Raw genomic sequence first — 14,624 nt, forward strand, 5'->3', positions numbered from 1 at the left:
AGCTGGCACAGTGCCATCCATTCAGTGGTAGCGCCAGGGCGGACTCGCATGCGCTCTTGGGGGGTAGGTGGCTAGGTGTGGACAGGGAGACGGCAGGACCCCGGTGCAATCCGCCACTTAACGCCCCACCAGGGGCCGGAGGTTCTTTGGGCAGTGTGGATGTTTTACAAGTAGTAGAAGTTGGGAGCGCGGAGGCAGATGGAGCCAAAGCTCAACGTTAAGTCAACGCCACCACAGAGGAGAAGAGGAGAACATCTGCTGCCCCAGATTACAGAGGATGGGAGCCTTCAGACGGGAAGAGAGGAGCGCCTCTCCTGGCGGAGGTACGGAGGAGAAGCAGGGGGTTTGGATGAAGCGGTTGGCATGGCGTGGCGGCTGGTGGCATGGAGTGGGGGGAGGAGGTATGGAAAACAAACCACTATCCCCCGATGAGAGACGGCAGGTGTCTTCCACAGCTAAGGATGCCAGTGGGCTGGAGATGGAGCCGGGGGGATGCGGGAAACGGGCTCTGCCACAAGGGACTGGTGGGGGAAGTGAAAATGATAAAACAACCAACACAGAGAAACTTGCAGCTTGTGGCGTTGTCCTAGAGACGACTGGGGGTGGTACAAAAGGAAGCGCCTCCCTCTCTCTCTCTCTTTCTCTCTCTCGCTCTCACTTCTCAAGCACAACCCCCTGTGCCAGGCAACTAGCCAGCAAGCCAGGCAACGGACGCCATGCCAACCTGCTCGTTGGCAGTTGGGCGCACCCTAGAAAGACAACGATGAAAAGACACCATGTCCACTTGGAAGGTAGAGTTAACGGATTTGCGGGAAAGTAAACATGTCGGAGGATGCCCAAAGAGCGGTGGCGACGATTTGGTGCCAGCAATCTTCGAGAGGTGTGCCAGCGGGAACACGGTGGCATCTGATGCGGAAAAACGGAAGAGGGCTAGAGATGGTACACAACGATCAAGAGCTAATCAACACAAACTGGCGCCCTTCGCGGGTCGGTTGGCAAAGATAAAAAGAGTCAAGTGCTAACAAAGACGATCTAGCGCTTGAAATGACTAATTAGAACAACAACAATTAGCTCTGTTAATTAGCGCGACAGACTCAATGAAAGGAACGGGACAGATTACAAACAAAACAACGGTTGGATGGGATGGGGGGGGTTGACGGCACACAAAAACTAAACAAAACAAAAGCGGCAAGCTGTTCTGTAGGGGAGGGGTGTAAAGCGAGTGCCTGTTTTTGTGCCAACCATTTTAACTCCGCCACAACCGCACCGTTTTCAACCAGCTTTCATCATGCCGACGGGCAGCCACTGCGGTGGAGATTGTCTACCATGGGCACCGCTGCCTTCCTGCCGCAGATGCTGCCAACCTGCCAACCGCCTGCCTGCCAAGAGAGGAGGGAGGAATAAAGGACCTGAGGGACTGTGCCAAGGACTCACACACACAAACAAAACGAGAGAGAACTGCCAACATGAGGAAGCACACTAACGAACCGCCAACAGAAATGATAATTAGTGGACAGAGTTCGTTTACATTCCACGTTCTGAATTCCACCCCCCCCCCCCCCCCCCCCCCAAAAAAAATACGACGGTTTCCTCCAGGTGTGTGGGATTTCTGCATGACAGGATATAAAAAAAAAAAAAAGCAAAAACAGAAAGCTTGAAATTCTACTTCAGCTGCAGCAAAGCTATGCCAGAGAGGCAGGCAGGCAGGCGTGTGTGTGTACGATTTATCTACATTCACAGCAATCACCAGGGAGATGAATGGCTCAGACTGTAGGCTCTATACAGCATTTACCAGTATGGGAGCCAGGCTGAGGCGGGGGGATGCCACACAGACAACAGACATGCTGGAACTCAGTGGAGGGGGCAGGGGCACAGGAGGCAGGGGGACCAAGCAGCAGCCCCAGTCGCCGACACTGACTGGTGGGGAGGAGATACCCAGCCGGCCCGTCAGCAACTCCACCAGGCAGAGGTAGGGGGGCCGTGGGAACACTTTCGGCACACCCCCCCCCCCCCACCCACCCATGCTTTTTTTTTGTTTGCCCCCTTCCTTGCCAACCAACCAAAGAAACAACCAAACTCCACCCTTCCAGGGTTTTATTGGTGTAAAGGGGTAAACTAGGAGAAACAGATGCAGTTGGAGTGCCAACCGGTTCGGGTCACGGGTGCTGGTACTTACAGGGTCCGGAGGAACATTGCCGTGTTCGTTCCCACGAAGTCCACTGGCATCGGGCACAAAGCCAAGGACAGGCGCCGCTGCAAACAGACAGATTGGAGGGTTTTGTTAAGTTCGCTAATTGCACCGGAATAATTAAAACATAATACCGAGGAAGAAAAACATTGTCGGCCATTGGGCATCACAAATGGATATCCCCAACTTTTTTCCTTTCCTTTTGGATTTTTGTTGAACAACGGGGCACGTTTGTGGAATATGAATTATTGAAGAAGCCATCCAAAAGGGAGGGATTCTAAGATCTTGTGCTTCCTACATTGCTTCCTACACTGCCTTGGCATACAACACCAACATGTCAGAGCCAGGGCTGCCACCAGTAAGGACAGACTGGCACGACTGGTGGCATCATTTTGGGCATCGCCGCCACGGTCGTTTGAAACGCGATCGAAACGCAAACAATTAACAATTTAATTGGTAATTCCTGTTGTGTTTTTTTGCCTGTACCCTTCACAGCGGAACGCGTGTGGATATTTTAATCTTTCGGAGCTAATGAGGTTTGGATGATCGGCCTTTTATATAATTCCATGGGGGATGTTAATTGCGCCACGTCTTCATTACACAAATGGATTACAAAAAAAGGGGGGCTTGCAGCAGAGAGCAGGTGGGAGAATGGGGGAGAATGGGAGAGAGAGAGAGAAATTGAGAAAAGAAAGGGGGGATATTTTCCTTCCTTCTTCTATAAGCCAGCATTCAAAAAATGCCACAGTACTCGCAAACAAGCAGAGAAAAGCTCCTGCAATGCTAGTCTCTCCAAGTGCTCTCCTGGAAAACCTGCCTGTCTCTGCCTCCTCTCCTGTCCTCTGATTTCTACAACTCCAGACTTCAGCACTGGGGGCTTCTGCCTTCCCTGGATGTGGATCTTACACAAGAGCAGCGAGAAAATACCATGCCTGGAATTTAATTTCTTCCAATTGGATATTATTGTTGTTATTCAAATGATTAGTGTTCTTCTATAATTAGTATTGAGCTTTGTTCCAGTGGGGTCTGTCGTTGGCGCCGGGCGAAACCGAATGGAGAGGAGACAACAGACACTGTGGCGGGCACTGGCTAATGTCCTCTGTGCTTAATCATCCTTCAGCAGAATGGTTTTATGCATATTTCATTTGCATATCATTAAATCGCTAAGGCACACTGGCAACTGGCAGCAGAGAGCGAGGGAGTGGAAATGGAGGAGCACAAAGTGTAAAAAAAAGAAAGAGCGACTCATTATGCGATAGCAATCTTCAAAGCCGTGCGCCTGCTTTCCGGCAACCTGCCAATTCGTTTTAATTCAATGTTAATTAAAAAAGTGGGCGCGCTCAACCTTTCAAACGCGGATTAATTGAGCATCTTCCAATCTGCACAGCAAGGACATGCAGTGTATGTGTGTGTATGTAAATGACGTGGATAGCAATGGTTATTGTTTATTATGGGACAATTTGAAAAAGTCTAATTACAACACCCTTTCACGGAATGGAATTTTCCGTATTCCTTTTTCACAGACGACTTAGCGGAGAACAAAGTGGGATTTTGTTTTCTGTGATCCCTGGATTATGATTAATACAACAAAATCACGTGGACGACGAAGCGGGAATTTAGTTAATTACCTTGGACCAGCCAAAATGTTTTAAAACGCCTTGTGTGTAAAGGCTGCTGTTGGCAGCGGGCAGGCAGAACGGGCAGCGCCAGCGGGATGGGGTATGGGACCCAGGGGCTGGAGCCCAGCGAGTCAGGGCACAGGGAGAGGCGTGGGAATGTCTGGGGGCATTCTATGGCCACCCTTCACCATGATATCCCTGGGAAAAGACCAAACAACCCTGTACGCTCAAATGCTGACCTCCCCCACCGCATCCCTCTACACACCCTGGTCTGAGAAGCTAGTTTAGTGTAATTTATGCACACATGAATAAGCTTGCCTGGACACTGATTGCCTGTATTAAATCATTAGAGGTGATGAATCCATTGTTTCTGATTCCAGGATAACCCCCGCCCACCCCCCTTCTCTGTCTGGCACACTGTCCTTTTGTGAGGGAACACGGGGGGGCCTTGTTGGCTCCAGAGACACACACACAAAACACATATGTTTACATACAAACCATAATATTAACTGAATACACATATGCAGATTGTGTACTGTATGATATCAGTGAGTCCCACTGGGCTGGTTCTGTGTCCTCCATCACCAGTTTCTGTTTTTATTTAATCTATTCTGTCTTCTTTTTTTAGAACAAACTTTCTTGTCAATAAATAAATTGTTTCTGTCACAAACAAAGAAAGCATGAATCCAGTAGCAGTAACTTAGGATCAGGCCTGTAAAGCTTATATAAACCAGGATGTCATCTTAGCTGTTCATTCATTAACAAGAAACAACAAACGGCATAATGCAGTAAAAGGCATCCCAGCGAGAGCAGAACCTGCCCGTTTCAGTTAACTATGGATACCCAAATCTGCAGACTTCCTGGCTAGGTCCGTCCCCTCGCCAGGCGAAACCCCTCAGGGCATATCCAGGGATATTCAAATGAAGCAAGCATCACGCACTGCACAATTAGCCGTGTTTAGTAATTGAAGTAATGAGAGCCAAAGGGGGCGGTACGGGCGGAGGGGCGGCAGACAGGCTGGCAGGGGGAGACGGTGCATCGTAGCGGGTATCAGCCTGGCGCTCTGTGGCCGCGGCACATGCAGATGTCGCTGTAGTTCTTCCAAAAGCTTCCCACCAGCCAGTCAGCCAAGAGGGAGGGGAGGTAACGAGGATCTCGTTTGGCATGGCACACACCTCCACCGTATGTTTTATGGGGCCATGAGCGCGTGTGAGGGAGGAGTGTGTGGGAACAAGGCTGGCAGCCGGGGGCGGGGGAAGTTGAGATGGGCGAGGGTGGGGCTGAAGGGTAAGGGTGTGGGCGGGCCCTGTATGGAGGAATGTGGACGTAAATACGGGTGGTGAAACGTGGGCAAGGTAAATCAGATCAGACAGGGTGTCTGCATGCTCCCGAGCTAGTCACATGGTTTAGGCATTATGCACAGCGCTCATATTAATATGCATAAGGGGCCGCTTTATTATGCGGCACGGCGGAAGGGTTATATTGGTGGGCTTTGTAGAGCGGCCGTGCTCTGGCTACAGTCTGGGAATGTTATCTCGCGCTGAACAAACACAGCCCTCATTTCCTCTCCAAATGTTTCATTATCACACATATCCCTGGTGTTCCATTTGAAAAGAAAACAAAAAGAAACAAAAAGTGGTGGTGAGTTCTACGACGCAGCGTCTGGAATGACTGGCACATTACCAACCAACCCTTACCAATCCCTCTATTATGTAATGTGACAGGTCAAACTGGAAACCCACCCCCAGGTGTTCTGGTCCAGATTTCAACAGATTGGTTTCCCTGGCAAATTACGTCAAAGAAAGAACACCAAGCAGGCACATGGGATCCCATGAAATGTGGAGCACGAGCCCATGCCAGACTGAAAGCCAGGAAACCCTTCTTACACAGAAGTGTCACATACACATGAAAACATGACAGAAATACGTTGTTGGTCAAGACGGATGCTAAACGGTTATCAGCTGGGCAGGGCACAGTGTTTTCCAAGACAGATTAGGAATGGTTAGGAAAAATAGCCAAAGACCACATAACCTGCCTGGCATATATATCTATAAGCTATTGAAGAGACCACGGGGCGGTTGTAAAGTGGCTGGGAATGGCCTGCAGCTGGCCAACATGCAGGGTTTGGGGAGATCTTTGGCTTCCAGCATCACTTGACCTTGAGAGGGAAGGGCATCCTGCTGAAAGAGTAAAGTTGCTTCCCTCATCACCTCCAGAGCAGCAATCCCCCTGAGCCCCGCAGTCGTTAGACACCGGCTGCAGGACGGATGGCTCAGTGCAAAACTCTACACTCAGATTTCAGTGGTAGGGATTTATTGTTCCACACTTCAGATGAAAAGTCTAGACAAGGGTTCTTTAAACTTCTTGGGCACAAAGCATGCTGCAAGCCACTTCATGTTTAATTCCCCTTTAATAACCCATCTGTTTCTTTACTGGGCATCAAGTGAGAGACAACCGCGCTAGTCTCAGGCTATTTCATACAAATAACAAAATACAGTGCTTTTGGAAAGTATACAGACCCCTTCCTTCCTCAACATTTTCTTGTTTTATTGACTAAATAATTGATTAAATAAATTATCTGCCATCAGTCTACACAAAATACTCCATAACTACAAAGCAAAAAAATATAGAGAGAAATATGTGCCAATTAGTTGAAATTGAAAAACTATGCCATGACAATCGAAATTGTGCTAATGTGCATCTTGTGTCCTTTGTGTCCTTTCATCATTGAGATGTCTCTATAACTTCCATATAAGTCCACCTGTAGCAAATTAAATTGACTGGAAATTATTTAACAAGGCACACATCTGTCTATACGATCTCACACTTCACAATGGATGTCAGAGCAAAAACCAAGCCATGAAGTCTGAGGAACTCTCCATAGACATCTGAGATGAAATTGCATTGATCTGGCAAAGGTCATGAAACAATTGCTATAGCATTACATGTTCCAATCAGTACAGTGGGTTCCATCATTGTGAAATGGAAAAGGTTTGGAAACAGCAAGACTCTTCCCAGAGCTGACCGTCCGCTAACTGAACAAGAATGGCCTTGGTCAGGGAGGTGACCAAGAACCCAATGGCCACTCTAACAAAAGCTTCAGAGTTTCTCTGTTGAGATGATCGAACCTGACAAACGGAAAACCATGTCTGCAGCACTCCATCAATCAAGCCTTTAAGATAGAGTGGTTAGACAGTAAAAGGAATAATATGCTGCCTGAGAGGAGAAAAAAAATATTCTCTGGTCTAATGAGACTAAATAAGTATTAGGGCTGAATGCAAATCATTATGTCTGGCGAAAACAAGGTACCACTCATCAACTGCGTAATACCATTCTGACAGAGACGCATAGTGAAAGATGAAGAGCAGAATACAAAGAGGTCCTTGACGAAAACCTGATCCAGACCGCACAGGTCCTCAGACTGGGGCGAAGATTCATCCTTAAGCACGACAAAAGACCCAAAGCACACCCAAGTCAATGCTGGGGAGAATTTGGGGCAAGTCTGTTAATGTCCATGAGTGGCCAAGTCAAAGCCCAGACTTGACCCCTATTGAACATCTGCAGGGAGACCTGAAGATCACAGTTCCCCATCCAACCTGACAGAGCTTGAAAGGATGAAAAGGGACGAATGTGAGAAATTGAGAAAATGTGATGATTCTTAGCACTGAAAGAAGGGTCTTTATAATTATATATTTAGATATTCTTTTTTATAAATTGGTACAGACCCTAAATTGGAACAAAACAATTGTGTTTGCTTTGTCATTACAGATATTGTGAATAGATTGATTGCAACATTTTCATTGAATCAATTAATCTTTAACACAACAAAATGTGAGAAAGGGGATACTTTCCAAAGGCATAATAGGCATAATATCATGATACTGATAAGCCATTTCAGGATTGGGTAGAATTTGGGAAAAGACACAATTTCAAAGTATGTCTGTCAACATACAATACTATCATTAAGTAGAAAGTACAGTAGTACCGGTGGTAGTAGTAGTAGAAGTAGCAGTATTATCAGTAAATGGCTACACAAGGAATGATCAAACATACACAGCATTCAGACAGACAGGGGCAACATGATGGAAGTGAATTGCCCCAATATAGTGGTAGATTTGGCTTTTAAAGCCAGTAATTGCTAAACCGGGGTGGAATAATGTCAGTGACGTATTGATTAGGTTGTAGGTGGAAGCCGGCAGTATATGATCCTGTTGAGATTTCTTTTTAATGGTTTGCGGTAGGACACATAAAAGCTGAATGTAGCTTCAGAGTTGTTTGGCAAATGCACCTGTAAAGGAGCTGTAAGCTAACAGTCGACCAACCTGTTGGAGACCACTGGTCTGGAGAATTCTATAATTCTGGAATAATTCAGCAGACGGTCTATGTTCTGCTGACTGGTCACCTCAAATACAACTATCAGCTGACCTCATCCATGATCAAGGGTAGTTTCCTCCTCTACCAGAGGAATTATCCTAATAAATGGGTTGAATTAAATGTCTATTATATCAGAAATGTCTGCAGGCGTAGTCTCTAAGTGGTTATCAGGTTCTTAAATCCATCCAGTGCACTATTGCTCCATTGTGAATAGGGTTGACACACCTAAAACCACATTTTACGTGACTAGAACCTCTGGGCTGGTCTCTGTGTGGCCAAGTCACAAAGGTTTACAGCCCGAAGGCCTCTACACTTACAACTGTGTCCCTGTGCTACATTAAAGAGCTGCAGTGACAATGTGACTCCCGGTGATTGATGACTGCACACAAACCAACAGGCTTTCTCAGACATCAGGCTCCGTCCCAGGCTCAACACTGTCTTTTTAACACTCCCTCCATTCTTACCTTAATCATCAGGCTCCGTCCCAGGCTCAACACTGTCTTTTTAACACTCCCTCCATTCTTACCTTAATCATCAGGCTCCGTCCCTGGCTCAACACTTTCTTTTTAACACTCTCTCCATTCTTGCCTTAATCATCAGGCTCCGTCCCTGGCTCAACACTTTCTTTTTAACACTCTCTCCATTCTTACCTTAATCATCAGGCTCCGTCCCTGGCTCAACACTTTCTTTTTAACACTCTCTCCATTCTTACCTTAATCATCAGGCTCCGTCCCTGGCTCAACACTTTCTTTTTAACACACTCTACATGCTTACCTGGATCAACACAATTAACAATGGCTGTAGGTTACTGGAGTCCTGAAAGTCCTGACTTCAGGGGACCATAGCAGGATATATTGTTACATATCATTAGCGTTCATCCAGGGAAACCGCCCCAGAGCCTCAAACACCATAGACTTTAATTTACCGGAATATATTGTGGCCTTCATGGGGACTGTCACTATGTATGCCTTCTGTAATTGGCTGCTAATATTCACAGGGCTTAAAGAGAATCGATACAAAAATAAGCAAATTAGCGTAAGCGTTAGGTGGACGGTAAGCACGCTTGATGTTACTGAGTGAGAGTCGGTACCTCAAAAAGACTGAAACACTCATATGCACTCCAGTCAAACCTAGAGAGCCCTCAACAACGGTCCTCCACCATGCCTCTAGTGCTAATACACACTGTATCTCCTGGTTTAGCAACCTCCTGAACATTCTCTTCTCCCTCATTTCTCTGACTAATGAGCACGCGCTGGGCCAAGCAGGGCCACCGTAACCCCACCTAAGCATTAGCATATGATCGCTGCTTTACCTGGTGGCCCCTCACACAGCAGCAGGCGGGTAACGCCTCCTACTGCTAAGTCTGCAGGTCAGGCAGAGCGCTAACACTGTCTCTTTAACCGCTGCCCGGTCCAGGTCTGCACATTAATTGGTCCCTGGTAATTCTATCAGATTAGTATTAATACGCTGTCGCTGAGGAGATTGAGGTGACCCCACACTGTCTCACCGGCTTTTTATAAACTAGTGTGAAGGTCAACTGTCAATCATCCGGCACAATATGATAATAAGTCTTTAAAGCCGGGAAGAGGGTGTTATTAGTAGCAGCAGAAATGGCTGACCAATAGAATGACCAACAGCAGAGACATTTCTAGATGTGGGGGAAGGGAGGGTGGTCTGGAAAACTCATATGTAGCTATGGAATACGCCATTTAGGCACATTATTTATTTTACATACAGTTGGTCCTGGAAACCCAGGCCCTACAATCTTTGCACTGCAAGCCCCATCCTCTACAAGTTGAGCTCCATGGGACATCAGGATGACAACCAATCCTGAAATTCCTATTGTATTTGGACAGTGACTCATTTTCTTGGTTCTATATTTAAAATGATACATATTTTAAAGTTCAGACTGCCAGTGTTAATTTGGGGGGATTTTCATTTCCATCTGATGAAACGTCTAGAAATTACAGCATGTTTTGTGTGCCATTTTACAGTGCACAAGGTAAATGGCCAACTGGCTTTACAGTAGTTTCTTAATAGACAAATTAGTTTGCTTGCATAGATAGTGCAGGTACAAGAGAGTGTCAATGTCCAGTTTTGATTCAATGTTTTGCATTTCAGGGTTAGGGCGTCAGGGTTGGGGTTAGGGGTCATGTCTGACAACATGAAGACCAAAAAGTATCAATGCAAGTCAAACCGTTAGATCAGAATAAATTGATCAGTGACATCGCTAAACCATTCGACGTGTCAATTTTAAATGTCTGTCACATTAAGAAGAATGAAAGCATTGCTGAGCTCAGCAACAGCAAATTAGGCCTACCTGGTTGACCAAAAGTCTCTACAGTGAATGGTCAAAGAGCACCATGAAAAAAATTAAAAAGAGGAACAGAAAAAAAAAAAACAGTCCAACAGATCCAGAACATTCTCCTGGAGGTAGGCATGGATTTGTCAGCCACAAAATGTAGAGACCAAGCTAAAAAAGTACCAAAGTGATGATAACCAGGCGGAAATGAGTTTTGAGAATGTATGGCTGCCAATGGAACAGACTCAACTGTCTTTACTGATGGTAAAACAACTGACAGCAAGAGCAGAATTAATTTAAGTGTACAGAAACATTTTGTCTGGTTTGTAACAACCAAATCCCTCACTGGATAGCACTTCACCTTGCAGCTATACAATGACCCCAGACAATGCTAAAGCAACCAAGTAGTTTTTCACAGCCAGAAAGTGGAAGGCTCTTGACAGGCCAAGTCAATTAACCGATCTGAATGCAATTGAGCATGCCTTTTACATGTTGAAGAAAGAACTGAGGAGGAAAAGGCCCATCAAACAAGGGGGAGCTGAAGATGGCTGCAGTAAAGACCTGGGAGTGTATCCCCAGGAAAGATAATCAGTGTCTGGTGATATCTACAGGTCACAGACCCATAGCCATCGAATACAAGGAATACATGACCGAGGAATAAACATTACTATTTCACCATACGTTATGTAAAATAACTTTTGGCACCGAGGGTGCTACGTACTAAAAGGTATATCCAATATGGAGGAAAAATCCCCTTATAACAAATCTGACTATCTGCACTTTAATCCCATAGTCATTGCATAATTTCTAATTGTAAATGCTGGAATAGAGCTAAAATAACATGTCACTGGCTAAATATTTGAGGATCACTGTAGATATTCCTGAGCTATAACACTGTACTTTAGTAGCAAGTAATTTCATATAATAGGCTACGCCATAGATACTGTAGTACCCAGCTCCCCATCAGCTCTTAATGAGTGAATGGAGCCTAGTCTAAACGACCTTGGACTAGCAGGAGATAATGTACAGTGGTAGTAAGCTGGCCCCAGACGTGCTACAGCAGCAGAGCCGTGCTCACGGCCAAGCGGTTGTCAGAAAGGGATATAGATATAGGCATGGTGACATCAGAGCGTGACGATACTGGCTGCCCTGATGTGAAGCTGCTGCCTGCCCCCTTCACTGGGAACAGACTCCCCCTGAGAGGAGCTGTACACTACATACAGACAGACTGAAGGGGAGAAAGAGAGGAGACTCTGGGAGTTGTAATACCTAGATGCCCTTTCCGAGTCTGTGTGCCCAGGTAGCGGGAGTGCGTGAGTTGAGCACGTTTTGCGTGTGTGTGAGTTAGATAGTGTTGGTGTGTGCTAGAGAGAGAGAGAGAAAGAGAGAGAGAGATAGAAAGAGAGAGAAAGTGGGAAAGAGAGAGAGAGAAGAAAGCAGCTTGGAGGATAAGAGAGCCCTGACATGGTCTCCGGTCAGGCCTAAGAGAGAGAGGGAGAGAAAGGAAAACGAAAAAGAGTGGGAGGGATATAGAAGTGAAAAATATTCCCATCGGTCCTGAACCAGGCAGCTGGCAGGGGAGCCATTACACGCGTTTCTCTGACAGCTCACTCTCTCATTACAGCAGTAGGCTGTGTGATGGTAGTCCCACTGCTCCATTTCATCCACCACCACTACAGACCCCTCCATACATCACCCTCTTCTACACCACTACAGACCCCTTCATACATCCTCCTCTTCTACACCACTACAGACCCCTCCATACATCCTCCTCTTCTACACCACTACAGACCCTCCATACATCCCCCTCTTCTACACCACTACAGACCCCTTCATACATCCTCCTCTTCTACACCACTACAGACCCCTTCATACATCCTCCTCTTCTACACCACTACAGACCCCTCCATACATCCTCCTCTTCTACACCACTACAGACCCCTTCATACATCCTCCTCTTCTACACCACTACAGACCCCTTCATACATCCTCCTCTTCTACACCACTACAGACCCCTCCATACATCCTCCTCTTCTACACCACTACAGACCCCTCCATACATCCCCCTCTTCTACACCACTACAGATCCCTCCATACATCCCCCTCTTCTACACCACTACAGACCCCTCCATACATCCTCCTCTTCTACACCACTACAGACCCTCCATACATCCTCCTCTTCTACACCACTACAGACCCCTCCATACATCCCCCTCTTCTACACCACTACAGACCCCTTCATACATCCTCCTCTTCTACACCACTACAGACCCCTCCATACATCCTCCTCTTCTACACCACTACAGACCCCTCCATACATCCCCCTCTTCTACACCACTACAGACCCCTCCATACATCCCCCTCTTCTACACCACTACAGACCCTCCATACATCCCCCTCTTCTACACCACTACAGACCCCTCCATACATCCCCCTCTTCTACACCACTACAGACCCCTCCATACATCCCCCTCTTCTACACCACTACAGACCCCTCCATACATCACCCTATTCTACACCACTACAGACCCCTCCATACATCCTCCTCTTCTACACCACTACAGACCACTCCATACATCCCCCTCTTCTACACCACTACAGACCCCTCCATACATCCTCCTCTTCTACACCACTACAGACCCCTTCATACATCCTCCTCTTCTACACCACTACAGACCCCTCCATACATCCTCCTCTTCTACACCACTACAGACCCCTCCATAAATCCTCCTCTTCTACACCACTACAGACCCCTCCATACATCCCCCTCTTCTACACCACTACAGACCCCTCCATACATCCTCCTCTTCTACACCACTACAGACCCTCCATACATCCCCCTCTTCTACACCACTACAGACCCCTCCATACATCCTCCTTTTCTACACCACTACAGACCCCTCCATACATCCTCCTCATCCACCACCACTACAGACCCCTCCATACATCACCCTCTTCTACACCACTACAGACCCCTCCATACATCCTCCTCTTCTACACCACTACAGACCCCTCCATACATCCCCCTCTTCTACACCACTACAGACCCCTCCATACATCACCCTCTTCTACACCACTACAGACCCCTTCATACATCCTCCTCTTCTACACCACTACAGACCCCTCCATACATCCTCCTCTTCTACACCACTACAGACCCCTCCATACATCCTCCTCTTCTACACCACTACAGACCCCTTCATACATCCCCCTCTTCTACACCACTACAGACCCCTCATATAGAGCATATAGCCTGGCCAATGACTAACCCCCGACAGGGAATATGCTCATCTACAGATCATCACATCACAGCTACTGTCAGCAGTTTCACGTTTTATGTCAAAGAAAATGCTACTTCTGCTTGACCATAGTCATTCAGTTCTTTATCAGGACCCAGCACAGCGCTGCGTGTGGGACAGACAAACCTCATCGCGGAGGTTAACCCAATTGTAACCCAGACCTTATCTAAAACACTTAATAATATTAGAGTTCCACTGAACATGCAGGGAACCACTCCATGTTACCTGCACCACAGCATCTACAGTTCCGTCAGGAGAAGTCCATTGGTTAAATCTCCCTACGCCTTCCTATGAGGTCGGGCTTAGAATGGGAATGAGATGGGAAAAGGGCAAGGGGACAACTAATAGGAATAGACTAAGGCTGGGAGATGCATAGCAATATGACCTCTGTTGGCTTGTTTTTTTTTAGGGTTTTTTGCTGCCACCACACTTAACTGCTAAAGGGCAATGACAGATTTAATTGGATGGAAAGAGACATTTGTTCAGGTCTTTTTGGCCAATCTCATGATTGAGGTTAGAGAAATGGTAGCCAACTTAAACAAAGGCTCTCATAGGCACACAGACCTGCATCTGTATCTGTTTAAGCACTAATGTTATGCGCATGAGGCCTGCTTATGTAGCTTGAATCAGTATCAGCGCAAATAAAATGAACATATACTGCTCTGAGCTGTCCTCAATACCAAAAAATAAAAAATAAAACACAGAATATCCATCAAAATAAAGTAAGATAGCAAACCTAAAAAAAACACCCACACCTTTGGCCTTGTACTGGCAGGCGGTGTTGAGCCTGCAAATGTGACCTGAAATAATACTGTCACATCTGACCAAAATACAAGGCCATA

At 46.6% G+C, this 14,624-nt stretch overlaps 1 protein-coding gene across 2 annotated transcripts in view; it reads right to left on the bottom strand.

The window, feature by feature from the left end:
• Nucleotides 1-14,624, bottom strand: part of LOC105029753 (golgin subfamily A member 4) — a 185,073-nt gene that overhangs the window by 142,328 nt on the left and 28,121 nt on the right. For both annotated transcript variants that reach the window (XM_010903259.3, XM_034296646.1), the window contains exon 4: nt 2,177-2,253. In XM_010903259.3, the coding sequence (XP_010901561.3) occupies nt 2,177-2,253 (77 nt within the window). The remainder of the gene's footprint in view (nt 1-2,176; nt 2,254-14,624) is intronic.

This window comes from Esox lucius, chromosome 2 (genome assembly GCF_011004845.1).
Source record: "Esox lucius isolate fEsoLuc1 chromosome 2, fEsoLuc1.pri, whole genome shotgun sequence".
In the NCBI taxonomy this organism is placed as follows: domain Eukaryota; kingdom Metazoa; phylum Chordata; class Actinopteri; order Esociformes; family Esocidae; genus Esox; species Esox lucius.